The 23,715-nt window shown below is 41.3% G+C and overlaps 1 protein-coding gene and 1 long non-coding RNA gene across 7 annotated transcripts in view; one reads left to right on the top strand and one right to left on the bottom strand.

The window, feature by feature from the left end:
• The window catches only part of LOC127002201 (myosin-VIIa-like), a 56,004-nt gene that overhangs the window by 22,933 nt on the left and 9,356 nt on the right, over window positions 1–23,715 (top strand). For 3 of the 6 annotated variants that reach the window (XM_050867902.1, XM_050867903.1, XM_050867904.1), the window contains exons 2-21: window positions 1,368–1,603; window positions 13,255–13,368; window positions 13,855–14,001; window positions 14,641–14,825; window positions 15,189–15,310; window positions 15,465–15,721; window positions 16,155–16,320; window positions 16,635–16,765; window positions 17,333–17,517; window positions 17,817–18,027; window positions 18,382–18,517; window positions 18,654–18,755; window positions 19,008–19,150; window positions 19,354–19,509; window positions 19,713–19,903; window positions 20,453–20,627; window positions 21,055–21,273; window positions 21,849–22,052; window positions 22,757–22,966; window positions 23,327–23,518. In XM_050867902.1, coding sequence (XP_050723859.1) covers window positions 1,505–1,603; window positions 13,255–13,368; window positions 13,855–14,001; window positions 14,641–14,825; window positions 15,189–15,310; window positions 15,465–15,721; window positions 16,155–16,320; window positions 16,635–16,765; window positions 17,333–17,517; window positions 17,817–18,027; window positions 18,382–18,517; window positions 18,654–18,755; window positions 19,008–19,150; window positions 19,354–19,509; window positions 19,713–19,903; window positions 20,453–20,627; window positions 21,055–21,273; window positions 21,849–22,052; window positions 22,757–22,966; window positions 23,327–23,518 — 3,345 coding nt within the window. In that variant the 5' untranslated portion in view covers window positions 1,368–1,504. Of the gene's footprint in view, window positions 1–1,367; window positions 1,604–9,102; window positions 9,184–12,193; window positions 12,756–13,254; window positions 13,369–13,854; window positions 14,002–14,640; window positions 14,826–15,188; window positions 15,311–15,464; window positions 15,722–16,154; window positions 16,321–16,634; window positions 16,766–17,332; window positions 17,518–17,816; window positions 18,028–18,381; window positions 18,518–18,653; window positions 18,756–19,007; window positions 19,151–19,353; window positions 19,510–19,712; window positions 19,904–20,452; window positions 20,628–21,054; window positions 21,274–21,848; window positions 22,053–22,756; window positions 22,967–23,326; window positions 23,519–23,715 lie in introns of those variants that run through there. The other 3 variants (XM_050867900.1, XM_050867901.1, XM_050867905.1) reach the window with 3 other exon arrangements.
• LOC127002208 (uncharacterized) lies at window positions 19,816–21,221 on the bottom strand. Its single transcript, XR_007755873.1, has 3 exons — window positions 21,073–21,221; window positions 20,437–20,665; window positions 19,816–19,960 (listed from the first exon to the last, which is right to left on the bottom strand). It is a non-coding gene; the product is annotated as an uncharacterized LOC127002208 (long non-coding RNA).

Here is a 23,715-nt window from a genome sequence, read left to right as displayed (position 1 = left end):
AGGGTAACTATCAAACAGCGAGACTTGTTTTACGATGATGATAATATTCCTGAAATTCTGATTAGATGTCGCTTTGTATCAATTCTCAAGTGCTGATAAATAATGTAATAAAAGAGGTAACGATAAAACTACGAGATTCTTTTAACGATAAAGATCATACTCCTGAAATTCTGGTTAGATGTCGCTTTGTATCATTTCTCAAGTCTCGATAAATAATGTAATAAAAGAGGTAACGATAAAAGTACGAGATTCTTTTAACGATAAAGATCAAACTCCTGAAATTTTGATTAGATGTTGCCTTATACATACCTAGTACCGACAATAATATTATCAGATGTCGCCTCATATCTGTTGTCCGTAGGTATATATATTTCCGTAATGATGTAACCACCGGCCTAATCAACATCTTTAGTCATCCCTCTAACGATAAGGAGTGTTTTGTGCTGAACCAGACCCGTACGTGTTATCAGGCTTATCTTAAGGCGATTAACTTCATTATTTTAAGGATTTTTCTGGTGACAGTTTTCTAAGCCTGTTGACAGTACCAAGACTCGGGTGCTTTCTGTGCTGTCTGGTGTCTAGTTATCTATGTGACGGAGATTAGCACTGAGGCCCTGTGTAGCTATAGCGTATGCCTTCAACTTTACCTGTGTGTGAAGACGTGTTGACCCAGTGTGTGATAGAGAAGAAATTTTAAAAGCCACGAATTAGATATGTACTTTTGTTTTCCTATAAGAACACTATTATATGATTTGCCATTCAGAAAATTCTCCTTCGTTACTAACTTCACACATTCTTGAGGAAGTTGAAAGTTATCACGAGAAACCCTTTGTTGTCATGTCAAAGGACCTTCATGCAATTTGTCATCCTAATAAGACTCGTTCCTTCAGTGTGACGGAGATTAGCAACGAGGCCACGCGTAGGTGTACCATTTGCCTCTAGCTTCACCTTTTATTCTAATCCCAAACATCTGACAAGCTACAAATCCACAGTCGTAGGAAGCTTGAAGTTAACCCAAGGAGCTATAAAGTTGATGATAAAACTCGTTCCTTCAATGTGTCGGAGATAAGCACTGAGGCAACGCATATGCCACCAACGTAACCTTTTATTTTAGTCCCAAACATCTGACAAGTTATAAATCCTCAGTCGTGGGAAGCTCAAATTCACCCCAGAGCCTATAAGTTGTCACCCAACTCAAGGGCCAATGCGACGGAGATTAGCACCGAGGCCACGCGTAGCTATACCGTATACCCCTAACTTTACTATACCCTTACCATAGTTCTCTAAAGCTTAAAGTCACCCCAAGAACCTAAAAAGTCCTTCAGTATTGACGAAACCGAGGTAATACATATCCGCTAACGTTACAGAAAACGAAGTGTCTTAAGGCCAACTACAGCAAACCTAAGACTCTTAGGACTGACTAAAGGAAATCTAAAGTCTATAGAAATGCTGTATTGCCAACCAGAACTGAGACCGTAGATGACTTAGTGCCCCAACAGTGAACATGGGGAAGGAAAAAGATAAGGGGAAGGAGAACGACAAAGGGAAGGATAAGGATAAGAAAGACAAGGATGGAAAGAAGACGGACCAACATTTCTTTCCGGTAAGACATTTTTCGGTTTTGGTTTCAGTGTCTGTCCGTCTGTTTGTCTGTCTGCCTGTCTGTCTGTCTCTCATAATATCTCTTTTTCCCTCACTGTATCATTACAATGTCCGATTTTATTCATATAATTTTAGTGTACCTATATTCAAAACCTTTAAAATGATATGAAGAGGATTTGATATTATATTTAGAACCTTTTAGGTTTTATTCAGAAAGAAACACGCCAGTCCTCGTCAACACACCGATTTGGTCGATTTCAGCCGATTGAGTCGGTCTGTCGGCACCCTTCTCATGATCCGCCACCCGACACAGGCTCATGACCCCTTTGTGCAGGGGCGAAGTCTTTAAACAACAAAAATTCTTATTCAGAGAATTGTGTAAAAATAAAACACACAAAAAAACAGGACATGGGGTTGCTTAACTACACCACAAGGTCAACCCCACTCAGGTGAGGGTTAACTAATCACAGGTTGATAAACATAAAAATAAAAAAAATCAACCCGTCGTCTGTTATAGTTTTAAGCGTTTTAGTGACATACAAGTCTACTGTGATCTCTCATTGTCGCTCCACGGAAGACAGGTAATTATCCTTGTACTCTCAATGAAATGGCTGTCCTACTCAATAAAATAGCCCGTCAGACGTCAGCCCCCGCCCCACCTGTTACCAGCCTCCCGCCCTGACACAAATGGCTCGGAGCACAGCGTTCGCACTTCCGCTCTCCACCCAACACAAAACTGGCGTGCGGGTCCGTCCAATCGTCCATGCCGCCTTTTTGTAAGCTGTGCTCCCTATGCTGTCAGACTGCGTTCAATAAGCCTCTCTCTGTATCTGTCTATATATTTCGCTTTCTATCTATCTCTCTACCAAGAAATAAGATTGAATGATTGTTATTGTGCTCTATGCCGTCAGATTAGATATAAATAGCTCTCTATCTCACTCTATTCTCTCTCTCTCTCTCTCTCTCTCTCTCTCTCTCTCTCTCTCTCTCTCTCTCTCTCTCTCTCTCTCTCTCTCTCTCTCTCTCTCTGTGTGTGTGTGTGTGTGTGTGTGTGTGTGTGTGTGTGTGTGTGTGTGTGTGTGTGTGTGTGTGTATAAAAGAGCGAAGTCACGTCAACAACTATACCAGAACAGCGACTTCAGAACACGTTATCGCTATCTTCACCCTTGTTTTAATCGTTCCACCCTTTCCTGTGGTTTTCGTGTAAGTTTGAAGGTTAGTAGAAGACATAAACGACAACTGAGGAGTATTTCGTAATGTATAGGAATAGAGATATGGTAGAGATATGGGTGTGTGGATTGAATATATTTCGTGTGTGTGTGTGTGTGTGTGTGTGTTGCGTCATTCACGTACCTAACCTTTCCCCTTCGGCTCCTCCTCTTCCCCTCCCTCCTCCTACTCCTCTTCCTCTTCTCTCTCTTCTCTTGCCACACACTTCACTCTCACTCCTCCACAGACATTGGTAACACTGCTTCGTTCTTTTCACCGTCAAAAAGCATCATTGTTTTTATATCCTTATCCTCCTAACCTTCCCTTCCACTTTCTCTTCCTGCTCCTTCTCTTTCTTATCCTCCTCCTCCTCCTCCTCCCCCTCCTCTTCTTCTTCTCGACCTCTTTTCCTCTTTTTCTTTATATTTTCTCCTCATCTGTTATCTCTTCCTCTCTTTACTTCTTCTTTATCCTTTTTCTTTAATTTCCTTTATCTCCTTCCTCCTTTTTTTGGTATTTTCCTCCAGTTTTCCTGTTTCTCCTCTTTATCACCCCCTTCTCCTTTCCTTCTTCCTTCTTTTTCTTTCCCAAACTAAGTCATTCTCCCAATTCACGTACCCTTTTTCCTCCTCCTCCTCCTCTTTCTCCTAACCCACTCTTAAAGGGCATGAACACACGGAGATGAGCACTGAGGCCACGCGCACCTATACCCTGTACCTTTACCTGGGGCCTCGTGTGTATGTAGGTCGACTCTTACCTGCCAGCATTGTCAGGTAGAGTGATTGGTACAGGTGTGTGTGGATAGGATAGGGAACAATGGTATCCACGCCCCTTAGAGTAAAAATGGCGATAAGCTTCCTATTTTATGTCCTTTTTTTCATTGTTTTCCTTTATTTCTTTACTTTTCGTCTTTTATTTGTTTCTTTTTTATCCTTTTTCTCTCTTACTTTATTTTTTATCTCCTTTTCTTTTACGTATCTCTTCCTTTTTATCTTCTTCCTTTTCATATCCTTTTTTCTGCTTTTCTTTATCTTACACTTCTCGTGTTTTATCTTTTTCCTCTTTTCTTTCTCTCCATTTTTCTTTTATCTTTTCCTCGTATCTTCCTCTTTTTATCTTCTTTCTCTCTCCTTCTTCTCTCTCCATTTCCTCCTTTTATCTCTTCTTACTGTATCCATCTTCCTACTTTTCTTCCTTATCTAAAGCAGGTCTGAGGACAAAGGAAGAATAAGGGGATAAAAGGGGAGAGAACAAATGACAATCGTAGCAGGTCTGAGGACAAGAAAAGAATAAGGGGATAAAAGGGGAGAGAACAAATGACAATCGTAGCAGGTCTGAGGACAAGGAGAATGAGGAATATGAGAGAGAGAGGGAGGGGAAGAAATGACAATCGTGGGAGAAGAAGGGGAGAAGGGGAGGAGAAGAAGAAGGGGATAATATAACACTAATCCCCCTTCCTCTTCCCTCCTCCTCCTTCCCCTCCTCCTTCCCTTCTCTCTCCCCCACCTTCGTCCATTTCATAATTACATCGCTAACTTTATCGCCCAACGCACACATATGGACACGATACAATTAGTAGAGGGATTCGGTTGGCTTGTTAATCCTCTGCAGTGCTTTTGTTTATGTTGATAGGTGCGTTGTAGCTACTCGAGGGACGTGTATAGTTGTATTGTATAGGTTATAGTATGGTTATGTATAGTGTAGTATGGTTATGGTATAGTTGTTTTGTGTATGGTATTACTTATAGTTGAGGTATGTTAGGATAATAATAATAATAAGAAGAAGAAGAAGAACAGGAACAAGAGGAAGAAGGAGAAAAAGAAGAAGAAAAAGAAGAACAAGAACAAGAACAAGAAGAAAAAGAAGAAGAAGAAGAACAACAACAACAACAACAACAACAACAACAACAACAACAAGAGGAAGGAGAGCAAGTTGTCCTACAAGAGATTCATAATATATGCGTGTATGTATGTATGTACGTATGTATGTAGGTAGGTGGGTAGGTAGGTGGGTATTCTGAGAGGAAGGGGAAGGCATCATCATCGTCATCATCAGGTAATTGTGATATAATTCTAAGTGGCTGCAAATAATTACGTTTTCAGTTGTTTTTTCTGTCTTTTTTTGGTAGCTTGGTTTCCTCCACATCCTCCTCCTCCTCCTCTTTTTCTTGTTCTTCTTCGTCTTTTGGTCTTCCTTTTATTCCTGTTCTTGTTCTTCTTGTTCTTCTTTCTTCCTTTTTTAGTTCTTTTTTCGTGGTCTTTTTTATTTCAGTCTTGTTGTTGTTATTCTCTCCTTTATTTTTTCCATCTCCTCCTCCTCCTCTTTTTCTTGTTCTTATTCTTGTTCTTCTTTTTCTTCTTTCTTCCTCTTTTAGTTATTTTTCGTGGTCTTTTTCATTTCATTCTTGTTGTTGTTGTTCTTATATTCTTGTTCTTTTTCTTTTCCTTTTCCTCCTCCTCCTTCTCTTTTAATTCTTTTTCGTGGTCTTTTTCATTTCATTCTTGTTGTTTGTTGTTCTCATTCTTGTTCTTGTTCTTGTTCTTCTTCTTTTCCTCCTCCTCCTCCTCCTCCTCCTCCATCTTCTTCTCTATGATTCATTATTCTATTGTTCAGCATCTAATTTCTGGGAGTTCTGTTTATTAATATAGTAAGTCGCTGGCACGGATCAAGTTGCATCACAAACTTACAACAAACAATGAGAGATTTATCATTCCTTTCATTATACTTTTTATTATTTTCGTTTTCTTTTCTTTTTATACTGAAAACGAACTATTCATCTCTCTCTGAAACTTATAATCGCATCTATATTAACTTCACATATTAATCTGTTCCATTCATCCTCTATTTCACCTTCCCTATATATTCTTTTTACAGCAAAGGAGACAGTTCAGGGGCATAAAAAAACAATAATGAAAAAAAAAAAAAAGCCCGCTACTCACTGCTCCTAAAAAGAGTGCAGAGGAGTGGCCGAAAGAGAGGTCAATTTCAAGTTCACTATCCTTTCCCTCCTTATAGCTTGTCGGCATTAGAGCATCTGCCTTGTTACTGTGCCCGGAGAGTGAAGTGAGGCAAGGAAATACTGTGTTTGTTAAGGAAATACTGCGTTTGTTAAGGAAATACTGCGTTTGTTAAGGAAATACTGCGTTTGTTAAGGAAATACTGCGTTTGCTAAGGAAATACTGCGTTTGTTAAGGAAATACTGCGTTTGTTAAGGAAATACTGCGTTTGCTAAGGAAATACTGCGTTTGTTAAGGAAATACTGCGTTTGTTAAGGAAAGGCTGTGTTTGTTAAGGAAATACTGCGTTTGTTAAGGAAATACTGCGTTTGTTAAGGAAATACTGCGTTTGTTAAGGAAATACTGTGTTTGTTAAGGATATACTGCGTTTGTTAAGGAAATACGGTGTTGGTTAAGGATATACTGCGTTTGTTAAGGAAATACTACGTTTGTTGAGGAAGGCTGTGTTTGTTAAGCTCAGCAAACACTGTGTCTAAGCTGTTCGGTGAGGCAAGGAAATGCTGTCTGCGTATCCTAAGGCAGTGACTCAGTTTGATAATGGCCCGTTATCCGCCGTCTCAATGTCAGTTTTTGTTATCCTGTGATCTGGTCGCACGCGGCAAGCCTTGCGTGAATGTTATATGCATGGAAATTACGATCATTGGTTCTATTTCACGTGGAAGTCTTAAGAGTAATTATGGAGCCGTATTCTGAGACGTTATCGGCTTTTACAACGATTATTTTCAAAGTCCATAACGGAGATTAGTCGCGTTCACCTCATGGCTTTTTTAACACGTTTATTCTTTATTTCATTTCTCCTTTTCCTCCTTTTCATCTTCTTCATTCTCCATTTCCTCTCTTATCTTCTTTTTTTGTGTGTGTTCATCTTCATCCTTTTATCTCTTTTCGTTCTTCCATTTTCTCTATCTCATTTTATTTTGCGTGTCTTCCTCCATTTCTATAATTTTCCTTTCCTTCTTTCTCTCCTTTATCTCCTTTTCCATCTTCCTCCTTTTTCATCTTCTTCGATCTCCTTTTGTGCGATCAACTTGCTCCTTTCCTATCCTTTTCCCTTCCTTCATTTCCTCCTTTATCTTCATTTTATTGCAACCATCTTTCTCATTTTTATCTTTCTCCCTTCCCTCCATTCCCTCTCTTTCCCTCTAATCTACTCTCTCTTCATCTGTCCCTCACTTAACTAATCTTCATGTCCAATCTTCCTCCTATTTTATCTTTCTCCCCTTTCTCCATTTCCTCTTCCAATCTTCTATTATTGCATCCATATTCTTTCTTTCCTCTCTTTCCATCTAATCTACTCTCTCTTCATCTGTCCCTCACTTAACTTACTTCATGTCGCATCTTCCTCCTATTTTATCTTCCCCTTTCTCCATTTCCTCTTCCTATCTTCCTTCTTTCCCTCTTATCTACCCTCTCTTTATCTGTCCCTCACTTAACGTATCTTTCACCTGCTCCTGTTACCTGCCTCTCCCTCCTCCTGTAACCTGTACCTCCCACCAGCGCCTCCCCACCTGCCCTAATTCCCTTTCCGTGACCACTCACTTCCTCCCTTGCCCCCCCAGCCATCCTTTCCCCCGCCTCGCTAACGCCGCCCCGCCCACTCAGCTTCCCACACTCCCTCCACCCATCTATGTCCCCCACTGGTACCTGTCCGTCACCCTTTACTCTCCACCCAGCATGTCGCATCTTCCACTGCACTCCACTCTTCCCCCCTATGGCTAGTTCATGCTGACACCCATGGTTGTATTACGTACTAGGCTATTCCACCATCATCACCACCACTACGAACGCTATATTCTTTCATTATGTGTCTTCTATAGCGTAACGTCCCTTCCTCTTGCATTTCCGTATTGTGTATTTATTATATTTACCATCCCTTCAACCTCCACCACTACTAACACTGCCTTCTTTCAATATGCGTCTTCTATAACCAGTAGCACTAGGGTATTCCAACACCTACCACTAGCCTACTAACATTACATTTCTTTAATATGTATCTTCTATAGCGTAACATCCCTTCCTCTTGCATTTCCGTTTTGTGTATTTCCTATATTTACCATCTCTTCAACCTTCACCACTACTAACACTGCCTTCTTGCAATATGTGTCTTCTATAACCAGTAGCATCTCTTTCAGTAACATTTCCGTATCATGTATTTCCTAGTTAGGCTACCTGCATCTCCCTCACTACCATCACCGACAGCGCCTTCTTGCAATATGTATTTCTCTTCCATTTATATTTCCTTATCCTGTATTTCTATCTTCGTGGTCTTTTTCATTTCATTCTTGTTGTTGTTGTTCTCGTTCTTGTTCTTTTTTCTTTTCCTTCTCCTCCTCCATTTCCTTTTTGCAATGTGTATCTTCTATAGCCCTTAGCACCTTTTCCACTCACATTTCCTTATCGTGTATTTCCTAACCACGATAATCAGCCCCTTGTATGAAATTAAAAGTACTTGAATGAGTGAAGTAATGAACGAGCATCCTGAAATATCTCATCTCGTCTCGTTCAAGTTCGAAATGTGATGTTATCTTGTCTTTTTAGTATGTTTGAAATGATACGTTATGGAATTTATCAAAAGCGCACCAGAAGTAAATATTGTGTAGTTTCTCGATACGGTGGAGATATGCTAAAGCTGCCTTGTATAGATTGACAGTTAAAGCAGCGAATTATATTAAAGCTGGAAATTAAAACCTATCTCAAAGTGCATCTTCACCTTGTCTAGTTTCTCAATATACGCTTTAAACTATAACTAGGTGATGTTTTCGAATGTTTTTTTATTACTTTACATTTTCTAATACGTCATATGTGCAATCTTCTGGTATCTAAGCAGCTTATAGTAGCCTTAAAATATACTATCGGCCGCCTTACGTTCGATAGAGAATGAGCGAACTAGAGTCGAAAGTAAAAACTAAACGAAAGATTGACAGTAAAAGCAACGAATTATAATAAAGCTTTAAAATGAAAACCTATCTCAAAGTGCATCATCTTGTTCAGTTTCTCAATATACGGTACAAACTGCCTCGTAACAAACTAGAATCAAAAGAAAATCCGAAAAAAACCATCTTAATCCTCATCTTCATCTTGTCCTCAATACGGCACAGAAACGTAATGTACTCCCAGATTGTTTTCGGTTGAGGTCGGCGGGTGGGCGGGTCGGCTGCGGGAGGTGCACATGGTCTTGAATAAAGCGAGGTAGGAGGAGGGGAAGCAGGTGGGCGGGCGGGCAGGTGAGGGAGAGGGAGACAGAGAGAGGGAGTGAGTGAGTTAGTTCGGTGTTGTTCGTGATTGTGTGAGGCTGGGCGTGCGGCGGTAGTGGCGGCGGTGATGGTGGTGGTGTTATTGTGGTGTTGAATTGCCTGTCAGTGTTTTGATATCATGTTGTTTTTGTGTCGAATTCTCAACATCCGTGTGTCATTATTATCATTTTCATCATTTCGTTATATTCTCCAAGCGTCTGTAACTTGTTTTACTATTAGCGTTTCTTCGTGTGACTCAATATCTATCTTAGTATACAGTGTTATGGTTACGTATATATAGGTTTTCTAAGTCATATACACAATTGTTCAGTTCTCCACCTCAAAGTCTCTAAGCCAACCCATTCGTCTGTATCTCCTTTCTCGCTGTCCCTGCTTTCCTTGTGTAAGATCTGAATGCGCTCCGATCATAGATAGTTCAAGTTATATACTACACAGACTTAAGATTACGTATATAGCTATAGTCCTTTCGGTTATCTACGCGAATGTTGAAGTATATCCTCTCGAAACCTATCCAACCTAACCGTTTGTCTATATCCTTTCTTGCTGTCCCTGCTTTCCTTGTATATGATCTGAATACACTCCGATCATAGTTACATTAATAGTTCAAGTTACTGTATATTGTTAGGGTCACGTATATAGTTCTTTCGGTTATTTACACAAATGTTTAAGAATATCATCTCGAAATTTCTGGAGTCTTACCGTTTGTCTATATCCTTTCTTGCTATCCCTGGTTTGCTTGTTCGATCTGAATGCACTCCGATCATAGTTACATCAGTTCGAGATATTGCGTGTTGGTGCTTCTGTTGGGCGTTGCGTAAGGAATCGGTCACTCGTGCAGTTGACAGAATTAATCACTGACTTTTTGGGATTGGTTTAGAAGTCCACAACAGTTTTAACAAGACTTACTTAATGAATATGCGTACAGAAGTCGTTGCAATGTATATAGAGAAGTCCATAGCAGTCAGTCTAATATAATAGTCGTATAACAGAATAAGAGGTACTAAAAACATTCTAAAATATCACCTATAGTTTAAAGCATCCAGTTTTATATAATTTTTCGCTCATTCTATAGTCTGTCGATCCTGAGGTGACCGATGATATATTATAATGCCTCTGTAAGCTGTTTAAATACCACGAGATTGCACAACTGACCCACAAATGACGTATTGAAGAATGTAAAATAATACAAAACATTCGAAACCACCACCTAGCTATAGTTTGAAGCGTATATTCCTTTACAAATCTCGAGTCTTTACTAGGCTATCGAACGTGAGGCGACCGATGATATAGTTGAGGGCAGTACTATAAGCTGTTTAGATACCAGAAGATTGCAGAAAATTACCCAAGACAGTACATGGGTGGCTCATTCCTAAATCTATCGGTCGTGAGCTGTCCTATAATACTTCTGAAGACTACTATAAGCTGTTTAGATACCAGAATATTACACAAAATGACCCATGATCGTGTGTGGGTGGCTGATTCCTTAGAGTATCAATCATGAGGTGGCCCATAATACATTTTAAGTCCACTATAAGCTGTTTAGATACCAGAAGATTCCAGAAAATGACCCAAGATCGTGTGTGGGTGGGGAAGGGAAGTTCAGGGGCCGTTGGGGTTAGCGTGCGTGAGGCTGCATCAAGTTATAGTTCACCCCCCAGACTCATTTCAAGATTCATGACCAGAATGCGGAAAATGTTATGTATTAAGTCAACCGCCGCCGAGAAAGATTACACATTGTTCTGTTTCGATTTGATGCTAACAATGATAACGGGATAAAGAGGGAAGATATATGTAAAGGAGGCGAAGGAAGGATGCTGGAGGAAACGGAGAGGTTGATAGAAAGAAGTAAAGACAAGGAAAAGGGACAGAGAAGGAAGGAAGGAAGATGGCGTAAAGGGTAGACAGGAGAATGGAGGAAGGAAAGAAAGACGGGAGATGGAAAAAACGAAAAGATAAACAGAAAGAAGGAAAGAGAAGTAAAAAGAGGAGAGGAAGAAAGAGGATGAAAAAAAAACCTATTGAAGTGGAAAAAGAGACGAAAGATAAAGGAAGGAAGGAAAGACAAGCAAAGGAAGAAAACGAATAGGAAGGAAGGAAGATGAAAGAAACCAAAGAGTAAACAAGAAACAAATAACGGTAAAGAAAGGAAAGACAAGTTAAAAAAGAGACGGAGAGGAGGAAGGAAGGAGGGAGAATGGAGGAAACTATAAAGGGTGGAGAGAAAGGTTGAAGCCAGGAAGAGGAAGGGAGGGAGGGAAGAAGCAAAGGGCAGAGAGAGAGAGAGAGAGAGAGAGAGAGAGAGAGAGAGAGAGAGAGAGAGAGAGAGAGAGGCGGGGCTGGGGGAAGTAGGGAAATATTAACAAGCATCAGCGGAACGGGGGAGCGGCGGGGGAGGATGAGGGCGGGTGAATCACATGACGTCAGACTTCCTTCCTCTGTCCCTTTGTGTGTGTGTGTGTGTGTGAAAATGTCAGTAGTAGGTCGTATATATAGTACGCTGTTGGACCCATGGACCTAAACGCGGTACATGAAAAGGTTTGGAATCGATTGTTGAAAGGAGATTGAGTGTGTTATGTTTCGAAAAGGTGTTGGGGAGAGATTGTGAAAGGAATTGTATTTGAAATGGAGTGTTAGAGGAATTGAGTAACTATTATAATGTATCGAAAAGGTGTTAGAGAGAGATTGTTAGAGAAATTGGTTATCTATCGTATTTCAAAAAGGTGATTAAGATAGACTGTAAAAGGAATTGGGTTACTATTATGTTTCTGAAAGGTGTTAGAGACAGATCATAGAGGAATTAGGTTACAAATTAAGTTAGTTCCTTCGTATTCATTTCGGGTGCCACGGAGGTCATTGTACGAGCCATGTGATCATTCATGTACTTAAACGCAGAACATAAAAAAAAAGGTCCGAAATAGAAAAGGAACTGGACAACAGATTTTCTTCCTTCGCTTTAATTTCTGGCGCCACAGGAATCAATCACTACGTGCCATGTGATAATTCCTGTACCTAAACGCATAACATGAAAAGGTGTTTGGAATATAGTAAAAAGAATAACAGAATAAAAGGTTAACAGATTTCCTTCATTCGTTTTAACTTCGGGCGCCACAGGAATCAACCACCACGAACCATGTGATCTTCGGCCCATCAACATATCTTCATCCACTGGACATTCGCCTCGGCCATGAACGGAGAGCGTGACCACGAGGTGAACAGCGTGGAGGAGCGGGTCAGCCTCACTCTGGACTCACTAACCCAGGACGAAGACCCTCCCGTGAATGGGCGGCACGCGAGTCCAAGCCGTCAAGGAGTCGTTCGATATGGGTCTGATGGCTTCGTTGTAGACGCCCATAAGAGCACCATTATCCTGGACGCCCCGATGTCAGTTCTTTGCGATAAACGGACGAGGATGAATGGCGTGCACGGGAAAGCGTCTGAAATCGAAGCCGCCGCCGAAGCAGTAAAAAAATCGCGCGGACTTCGAATAGCGTGCCAACCCGCGGAGAAAGTGAACATTTATGAGACGGAGGAGCTTCTGCGACACGAGGCCTTCAGGTACTACACTGCCGGGGGTGTGAGCCTTGTGGTACACCCTGAGAGCGGTGTCCATGACGGCACGTGGAAGCCCTCGCATATTGACTCCGCCAGCGTCGACTTCCTCACTTCCCAAGCGGTGTGTGTGGGTGCTTACTGACAGGCGCTCAGGAGTAGATTTAAGTTTGTTTGTATATTCACTCTGATGCCTACCTCTTGTTATCGTGGTTGCACACACTGTATTCTTTAATGTAGCGGGCTCCCATTACGGCTGTTTTCTAAGCCCACAGAGAAGATTAACCAGGTATTCATGGGTAATTATCCCGTTTTGGGTGCAGAGGTCGTGTAAAACTGTCACTAGCATCACAAAATAGTCCCTGAAAAGCCAAATAACTTCTACGAGAGGCTTTTCAAACAGACGAACTGAGATGCCGAAACTTTTAAGAATACTGGTTCAGGGAGACTCCATAGTTTGTGTCCTTCATCCCCTCTACAAGTCTTCCTGTCCACTTTAACATGATCTCTTTTACACAAGGATATAAGGAGACTGTAAGAGGCCAGGAGCTGTACATAGTTTGTGGCCTTAATCTCCTCTGCAAGTGTTTCTGTCTCCTCAATAACGCCGCCTCTTCTTCCAGGGAGACTACATATGGATCGAGCCAGTATCAAGGAGGGAGTTCGATGTCGCGATCGGGGCGCGGGTGGTGAGTGCAGAGGGCCGCCGCATCCAGGTGCAAGACGACGACTCCCAGGTGAGTGCCGCAAGTACCAGATGAGAGAGTTTTCACCATGGAGGCTTAGTGAGTAATTACCTGTATAGTGTATGAGTAACTGCTTGTATAGAGTGGGTGACAGCCAAGGAAACTAGGTACATGTATATTCTTGGAGTCAATTTCACAGTCCAACACAGTGGCTTTGTAATCACCTGAACCAATTAACTTATTCAACCTTCTACACTCCATAACGGTTAGGTTTTCCAAGCAACACCTGATACACAAGAGATTTCCCGTACGGTTTCCTCAAATTTCTTAACTTAAACATGAACACGAAACAATACACAAGGAATTTTCGATGTCTCTGGTAGTAATGGTTTGAAGGCTTACTAACCCATCAAATTTATAAACTTAAACATGAACACGAAACACTACACAAGGAATTTTCGAAGTCTTTAGTAATGGTTAATGGGAGGCTTACTAACCCATCATGGCGAACTGCGACATCCGGGATTACTTCTTCAGGAACAATGGCTCACCCCGGAGCGGAGGATCAAGGCGATGCACCCCACGTCCGTGCAGGGCGTGGAGGACATGATCTCCCTCGGGGACCTCCATGAAGCCGGCATCCTCAGGAACCTCCTCATCCGATACAATGAAAACCTCATATATGTGAGTATGCAGATGAGGTGAGAGGAGGCAGTGTAGGAAGGAATGAGCAGAGGTTTATAATATTTCACTCTGTTTGGGGTCTAATATAACCAAGATATTTATTTTCTTACTAATTACAAATATATTACTGTTACTTTTGCTTCGGTGGTGTGTGAAAGGCCTCAAAGTGTTTCGTCTCTTACCATTTGCAATGATTAATGTTACTTTTATTTGGGTAATGTGTGAAAGGCCTTGAGGTGTTTGTCTCTTACCAGATGCATAAATTAGTCTTGCAGTTTGTTGTACAGTAAATGAGGCACTCTTGAATGGGAGGCATTAGCTTAGTCAGGGGCAGTGACCTATTTTGTCTCTCTTATGTTGGCAGGCTTGTTTGATTGACATTATCCTTTGACTTTATTTCTGTCCATTTCTCTTCTCAACATCATCATTTTTCACTTTTCTTTTATCCCTCTTCTCTCATCACTCTCAGCCTATTCACTGTGATAAAAGATGCTGCAGTGATTACAATGGCTATTTCTGTCCATTTCTCTTCTCAGCATCATTTTTCTCTTTTCTTTTTCTCTCTCATCACATCTCAGCCAGTTTCCTGTAATGTAGAGTGCTGAAATGTTTACACTGACTCTCATGTGTCCTTCCCAGACCTACACCGGCTCCATCCTGGTGGCCGTCAACCCCTACCAGATCCTGCCCATCTACACCGTGGACCAGATCAAGCTGTACCGCGGCAAGAAGATCGGAGAGCTGCCCCCACACATCTTTGCCATCGGTGACTCCTGCTACAACAACATGAAGCGCTTCCGGCAAGACCAGTGCATTGTGATCAGGTACAGCTTTATTTTATTTATTTTCTAAAGCAAGGGACAAAAAACAAGAAAACAATAAAAAAATCCAGCTAGGTGCTGCTCCATTGAAAGAAAAAGAACGAGGGGCCTTCATAACAGTTAGTTTAGCATTAATTAGACTTACTTGATCCTCGTACATAAGATTCAATGGCTTTATTAACTCATACTGAAAATACCTGCACTGCTTTAGGTCCAGACTGTAGGGAAGTTACGTAAAAGTAATCTTGATATCTCATACTCAATAGATAAATGATTCTATTACCTTCATGTCCTTACAGTGTTTTAACTTATTTCTGAAGTGCTTTTATGTGTGATTGACTGATTGAATATTCTTTTCCTCCTCAGTGGTGAGTCCGGTGCAGGGAAAACAGAGAGCACAAAGCTGATCTTGCAGTACCTTGCGGCCATCTCCGGCAAGCACTCCTGGATTGAACAACAGATCCTGGAGGCAAATCCCATTTTGGAAGGTGAGCAATGTGGTGTAAGAACTTTCAAAATCATTAGTAACCTAGTTGATTCAAACCATAAATTACTAATGCATCTCCCCCTCGTACATGCCCAAACCACCTCAGTGTCACCTCTCTCTCACTGTGTCTCCTAACTGGACATCTTTCCTTTCAGCCTTCGGAAACGCCAAGACCATCAGGAACGACAACTCTTCTCGCTTCGGCAAGTACATCGACATCCACTTTACCAAGGATGGAGTGATCGAGGGTGCTTCCATTGAGCAGTACCTGTTGGAGAAGTCCCGTATTGTGTCCCAGGGAGCTGACGAGAGGAACTACCACGTCTTCTACTGCATGCTGGCGGGGATGACGAGAGAAGAGAGGCAGAAGCTGGACTTGTCAGATGCCTCCCAGTACAAATACTTGACAGGAGTAAGTGATCGGGTTGAAGATTATTGAAAGTCAAGTGCATATTGCTGTGCGTTTGAATTCAGATTGGTTTACAAGTGATTTTCAAGTAGTTTGATTTTTTTTTATTTATTACTTTTTATTAACTATGATTGAGGAACAGTGAATGTCATTTGCCATTGATGATGTATTCAGTCATGGTTTGGGTCTGACTAATATCCTCATGCAATATGATAAAAGAAAGTTGCATTATAAATAAATATTTTGCTTCAGCTGGAAAATTACTTGGTGTGTCTGTGGCTAGTTGGACAATGTAGGAATAGTGGTAGTACAAACATGTATGAATAATAAATATCATTACTGTGTTTGTTTGTTGTAACCAAGTAAAAAGAACAGGCTTTCCAACAATAATATATCCTGTTAATTTCTTTACACTAACAAAACCACTTATTCTCAGGGTGGAAGCATAACATGTGAGGGCAGGGACGACGCCAGGGAGTTTGCAGACATCCGCTCGGCCATGAAGGTGTTGATGTTCAGTGACTCCGAGGTGTGGGAGATCATGAAGGTCCTCTCGGCTATTCTCCACATGGGCAACGTCAAGTTCAAGGGGACGATTGTAGGTAAGGCTTTGAGGGGGTGAATGTGAGGGAGGTAGAGCAAAGGAGTGATGGGTAAAGCATGATGTATATATGAAAATGGGATGAATTAGATGGAAATAGACTGCTAAGGATGGCTATATTGCTAAGAAGTCATAAGTAGGTTTCATAGTACGTATTCCAGATATTATTAGAAGACTTCAGAACAATGTGCTTAAATTCATGAGGTGGCAGTGAGTGAGTGGTGTGACGTGTGTATCGGCATAATGTTAGTAGAGGTTCTTTACAGCAATATCTTTAAACATTTTGGATTTAAACCGGATTACCTCTCGCTTCAGACAACCTGGACGCCTCTGAGATCCCTGACACAACCTCCCTGGCCCGTGCTGCCAAGTTCCTCGCGGTGGATCCACGCTCGATGAAGGTTGCTCTCACCACAAGAACTATTTTTGCACAAGGAGAGACTGTGGTAAGTTGCCGTATTGTCAACTGTATGGGTAGGTCACAGTGCTTTGTTGAGAAGAGGTCTAATGATTGATATGTTGAAGTTGCTGGGTACGGTGAGGGAGGACAAGTTCTAGGGATTGATATACTGAAGTTCTTGGGTGCTCTAGTGATTGATATGTTAAAGGTCTTGGGTGGGTACAGTGAGAGAACCAACCTTTAGTGATTGATATGTTAAAGATCTTGGGTGCAGTGTGGACAAGCTCTAGGGATTGATTATTAAAGTTCTTGGGTGTGTGTAGTGAGAGGGACAGTCACAAAGGAGAGCAACTGAAGGTAATGGTGTGTATTGTATTGTATTGTGTTGCCATGTACAGCTTTAGCATATTAGTTCAGTTCACGGTCGAGGGTTAGAATGGCACTCCCTGATGTAGTCTTTCACTGCCTAAGTCTCATGTTTTCCTTCCTCCTTCTCTTCCCTTCTTTGCCTTTACTGTAGTTTCTGCCCAAGAGGTGTGACGTATTGGTTGCTAGGTGGTGATTGGTGATGTTATTATTCCTTGGTTGGCTACAGAACCTTTATCTTCCTCAGGTATCCCATCTTAGTCACAGCCAAGCCACAGACGTCCGAGATGCCTTCGTCAAGGGTATCTATGGGCGGCTCTTCATCTGGATTGTGAGCAAGGTCAACGCCGCCATTTACAAACCCAAGAGTGGCTCCAGAACCTCCATTGGGGTTCTGGATATCTTTGGCTTTGAAAACTTTAAGACAAACAGGTAGGTTCTTAAGTATCTTCAACTAATTGGTCTGAAAATCTCTGGTGCTTATATTGAAATTATTTGGATTATTGCATTAAAGTAATAAATCATGCACCTTAGGAAGCACTCTCACCTGCCTAAGCCTCTCAAATGCCCTATGCTGCTAAATCTTCTTCAACACACTGCCTCCATGTCTTCTTTGCTCTACCTGATGTGCAGCAAATAATATAAGTGTTTGATTCATTTCCCAGTTAAATTATGAATGCTTACATCTTTACTCATTTATATTGATTATTGATTTTCTTTTTCCTGCGCAGCTTTGAACAGTTCTGCATCAACTACGCCAACGAGAACCTGCAGCAGTTCTTCGTGCAGCACATCTTCAAGCTGGAACAGGAGGAATACAACTCCGAGAACATCAACTGGCAGCACATTGAGTTCGTCGACAACCAGGACACCCTCGACCTCATCGCCATCAAGCAGCTCAACATCATGGCTCTCATCGATGAGGAATCTAAGTTCCCCAAAGTAAGGAAACTGGATTCATTCATATATTAATGGCACAGTTTGAGGAGCTTATAAGGGTCATGGGGTTTGTATTTCATGTCAAAATCATTATAATTCAAAGCTTGAGAACCCTACCCTGCATTATGACTTTCAGAATCAACCTTATACATATGGATCAATTGGATTACACCTATTGGAATCAGTGACTAATTTCATGACTTCAATATGTTAAAAGATGTAGCATTCAATTAAATATCATAAATCATACCTCAAAATATAAGTCTTGTACCACTTGTCTCGACTATTAAAATGCTTGATAAGTTTTTGCATCAGGTTATATGTAGTAAGGATTATTAACATGTGATTCTTTTCCAGGGCACAGACCAGACCATGTTGCAGAAGCTTCACAAACAGCATTCCCACCACAAGCAATACCTGAAGCCCAAGTCAGACCTGAACGCATCCTTCGGCATCAACCACTTCGCTGGGGTCGTCTTCTATGATACAAGAGGTAGGGTGTGTGGCCTGTCTTATGCACCTGTAAATTAGTTGAAGTTGAAAGATCAGCATTGTGGAGGATAATTTTGCATAATGTTTTGTATGTATGTATGTATGGATGGAAATTGTAATGAGTTCTATGGTTGCAGGTTTCCTTGAGAAGAACAGAGATACCTTCAGTGCGGACTTACTGCAGCTGATCCACAACACCTCAAATAAATTCCTTCAGCACTTGTTCGTTGAGGATATAGGTAAGGATGTTATGCTTATTTGACACTGCATTTCAACCATTTTTCAACCCTCTAATCAATGAACTTAATGCTCCCTTAGTATCATGTAATTAGCTATGAATAGTTTACTTGAACACTTCCCAGTATCAAAGTGGTCATATTTAGGGCTTTTCATCTCCTATCCTACCTCTATGTTGAGGCATGGTTGCTGGGAATGATGTAAGTTGTAATTTTCAGGATATTTATGTGCTAATGATCTTTCCCGTAACACAGGCATGGGATCTGAGACCAGGAAGAGGGCGCCCACACTGTCTGCCCAGTTCAAGAAGTCACTGGACATGCTGATGAAGACTCTCCTGTCATGTCAACCTTTCTTCATCCGTTGCATCAAGCCCAATGAATACAAAAAGCCAATGGTAACCTTTTCAACCTTCAATGTCCTCAGTAACTCATCCAAGAAATAATTTAAATGTTCTTTTTATTACAGAGCTGTCAAAAAAATGCCATTATCCATTATCAGATGTGTTAAAAAGTTTAGATGACCTGAATGTGAGGCAAAATAAATGAATAGCTGTAGAATATTGTGTTGGGTTCTGATGGTGACGATGTGATCTGTCAGCTGTTTGACCGTGAGCTGTGCTGCCGCCAACTGAGGTACTCTGGCATGATGGAGACTATAAGGATCAGGCGAGCGGGCTACCCCATCCGCCACACATTCAGGGAGTTCGTGGAGAGGTACAGATTCCTCATTAACGGCTGCCCGCCTGCCCACAAGGTGAGTTAAAACTATATTCAATATGTGTTTTCAGTTCATAAGTTTGTATAAAAGTTTAGACATACATGATGCTAATGGGCAAGTCTTATTCTGAGTCAGATTACTGATTACTGAATGAGTTTTAAAGATACTTGATCTACATGGGGAAGAGAGAAGTTTATTTGAGTAGGAGACGAATATAAAGACAATGTTTTAACTTCCAGGTGGACTGCAGGGCAGCCACAACCAAGATCTGCCAGCAAGTGTTGGGTCGAGCAGACTACCAGATGGGCCACACCAAGGTCTTCCTGAAGGATGCCCATGACCTGTTCTTGGAGCAGGAGCGTGACCGAGTCCTCACCAGGAAGATTACCATCCTCCAGCGCTGCGTGAGGGGCTGGTACTACCGCAGGAGGTAAGAACGACCACTTCCGTTGTATCACACCCATAAGAAGTTTCCCCCAAGGTCTAACTGGGAAAATTAAATATGTAAGGAACCCTTCATAAACATTCCTCACCTTACATGAGAGAAATTAGCTTTTAAGACAAATAAATAGATTGGTAAAACTCAGAAGTAGCTAATAGTTTTTTTGGTATATAGTAAAGAATGACTGTAGAAGTATATTATTGATGTATTTCTGATTCAATGAACTGTTATCAAATTCCTATCCATACACAGAAAATGTCATTTGAGGTTAATAAATAAATCTGTAATGCTCAGCCAGTAGTTAAGGTGTATAATAATGATGGATCTAAGGATATTTCTATATTTTTTATTTGACGAACTGATATCAACTGCTCCATCTGTTTTGGCATCATAGGTTGGGCGAGGTGACATGCCCCCAACCCCCCCCCAGCCTATGCTCTTATTGATGCCCGATTTGCCTGCTTTTGAAAATCCCACGAAATACAAGTTACGTGATCACAGAGAATGAATCCCACACTAACCTCCTCTTATTCACAGGTTCCAGAAGATGAGGGAGAGCGCCATCATCATCCAGAAGCACTACCGCGCCCACGCCCAGAAGAGGCGCTACCAGAACATGCGGGTCGGCTACATGAGGCTCCAGGCGCTCATCCGCTCAAGGGTCGTGTCTCACCGCTTCAAGCACCTCCGAGGACACATCATCTCATTGCAGGTGGAGTGGCTTCTCTATTCTATGAGCTTCTCTAGGCACTGAAAGATTGGGAAATACTAATAGTTAATGAATGAACTGCCAATCTGAGCCATGCTAATAGTTACTGAATGAACTGCCAATCTGAGCCATGCAAGTTAAAACGACATTGCATTTTAATATTTTTCAAACACCTTTAAATCTAGGTTATTATTATTATTACCGAGATCTAAGGAAGGGCACTAAGGGAAGAAATAAAAAATGATATAGACCAAAACAACAAGAAAAGTAAGGTAAGAAGGATTAAAAACAAGAACTCAAATCCTGTACACTAGAAGTAGATAAATACACAAGTCATCAGTTCTAACATACCCTCAAGAAGTGACTGTTAATTACAGGCTCTGACAAATATAACAAACCATCAGAATAACAAAGGTAAATTCCCGTGCAGGCTCGCTGTCGTGGGTACCTGGTGAGGCGAGACTTCCATAATAAGATGTGGGCCGTCACCAAGATCCAGGCCCATGTGCGAGGCCTCATTGCCCGCCGCCAGTACCGCAAGTTGAAGATGAGGGTGGAGGCGGCGCGGTTGAAGGAGGAGGAGGAGAAGGCACTCAGGCAGCAGATGGACAAGCGAAAGGCACGAGAGATTGCTGAAATGAAGTATTTGGTGAGTTTTCCTTCACTGCTTTTTATGTGCATGATGTATTAGGGTGTAGAAGGAGAAGCTATCAGGACACCTCTCCTCTTGAAATTGACCTATCTTTCGGCCACTCCTCTGAACTCTTTTGTAGGAGCAGTGAGTAGCGGGCTTTTTTTTTTTTAATAGGTTGTTTCCTTTTTTTTTTTTTTTTGCCCTTGAACTGTCTTCTTTGCTGAAAAAAAAGGAGGTATATTTCAATGAGTTTATATGGCAGATTTCTCATTGCTATTTATATTTTTTCATTTTGTGTCCATTCCTTTTTCTAGTTACTTTAACTATACTTTTATCACTCACACTGAAATATTACTCACTTTGTTTATATGACAGATTTATCATCACCATATATATATTTTTTCTCTTTTAACAATCCTTTAAAGTCATGTTTTCTTTTGTCTGTTACTTTTTTTAATTTACTTTTAACTGTACTTATTATTTTTATTCTCACTGTATTTTGTTTGCCCTTGACAGCTTCCTCTGATGTACTTTAAAATACAATATCTGAATCTGGCTACTCAATACTCTACACTTGTACATACTTACAGGAACGATTGGAGGAGATGGAAAGAGCCGATGAACTGAGGGCCAGAGAGGAACGAGAGATGATTGAGGTGAAGATGGAGCGCGTGAGAGAGGCCGAGAGACAGAGAGACGAGCCCTTGGATGACTCTCAGTTGGTGGACGAAATATTCCAGTTCCTCCCTCCAGACTCAGCGTCAGAGGCTCAGGCGCCTCCACTACGCTTCCAGGTAAGTGAACCATGCAGTGGGTTTTGTGGATCTTGTATGAAACTGACTCTGTAAACTAGATGACCTTTAACCTGGTAGCTGCGGGGATCATGTTTCTTAAAGGCCGCTTGATCTAAGTGAGAAAAACGAAAAAAAATCATCACTCACGCAAACCATTTCATAATATATATCAACGCATTTGTGATCAGTTTATGCATCATCTATATTGGGGGATTTATATCATGGCAAAAATTTGGCCCATTGCTGGTACACGGTAAAGCCACAAATTTGTCCTGTCGCTGCTACTGGGTTAAGCCTGTTCTACTTAACTGGGCCAAGGAACTCAAAATAACTACTGTTAGTATTCAGACACAGAATTCAATACCAAAGAATGAAGAAGGCAAGAAATACAGACACCCCATGTGGCCTTTACTTTTTACTTAACAATGCCTACAGCCATCTTACTGAAACAATGATGATATTCAGAAACGGAGTTCTAGACCAGAGAGAAAAGAAAAAGAAACAGACACCACTTGTATATCATCCTTACTTTTTACTTTACACTCAATACGCGATCAGTTTTCTAATATTAAAAGAAACATATTATTGCAGGTCATAATGAGATTCTAAACTGTGGAGAATGGAGTCATGTTTCTTATTATTTATTGCTGTTCTTGTTTTTAATTCATGTATTCTTTAATATTGACTTTGTGCTTTGTTTTCAGGACCTACCGTCAGCCGGAAAAGGGGTGGTTTCCGAGGACGACATCATCTCGGCCATTCCTCGTCCAGCTGGAGAACAGGATGAAGACTTGTCGGAGTACAAGTTTCAGAAGTACGCCGCCACATATTTCCAGGGCAACGTCAACCACCAGTACTCCAGAAAGCAACTCAAGCAGCCTCTTCTGCAGCTTCAGACTCAGGGCGATCAGCTGGTGAGTACAGAGACGCTGCGTTTTGCTAATACCAACTGTGTGTAGTGTAGGCATTTCCTCACCCTGCCTGTAGGATAAGGAGTTGTCATTATTCCATGCTAAAGCTCCTTAATCAGCATATTTATGAAGCAGAGAGCATATGGGCAAAGAATTAGAGCATTTTTCCTACAATTTTTGGATCTTCAAACAATTTTTCAATGATAAATTCTTGTATTATTGTCAAATAAACTCATCTATTCTTCCTTTCCATAGCTCTTCTTCAATATGTGTCTCTGGATCATGTGGGTAGGAGGGAAATGACTCTTAAATATATGAAAACAAGGTGTAGGAAAACAAAACAACCTACTCTTCCCTCCCTAGGCTGCCATGGCGCTCTGGATCACCATCTTGCGCTTCATGGGAGACATGGCTGAGCCCAAGTATCACATGATGGACCGCGACACCACCTCAGTCATGTCCAAGGTCTCGGCGACTCTTGGGAGAAACTTCATCAAGAGTAAAGAGTTCCAAGAGGCACAACTCATGGGCATGGACCCGGTGAGTACATCTGAGGTAATACTGATCAATCCTGAATTCATTAATCTTTAAGCATGAAACTAGCATAACACATAGCAGTAATCTGTGAATCATAATGAGGTAAAATTTAGTAGCTTAAGTATTGCTTTGAGGAAGACAGGTGGTAGCATAACATGGTAGCACTTGAGAATTCATGAAGAAACATAAATCCAGGTCAGTCAACTTAACCCGGT

This window comes from Eriocheir sinensis, chromosome 22 (genome assembly GCF_024679095.1).
Source record: "Eriocheir sinensis breed Jianghai 21 chromosome 22, ASM2467909v1, whole genome shotgun sequence".
In the NCBI taxonomy this organism is placed as follows: domain Eukaryota; kingdom Metazoa; phylum Arthropoda; class Malacostraca; order Decapoda; family Varunidae; genus Eriocheir; species Eriocheir sinensis.
This window is presented reverse-complemented; position numbering and strand designations above follow the sequence as displayed.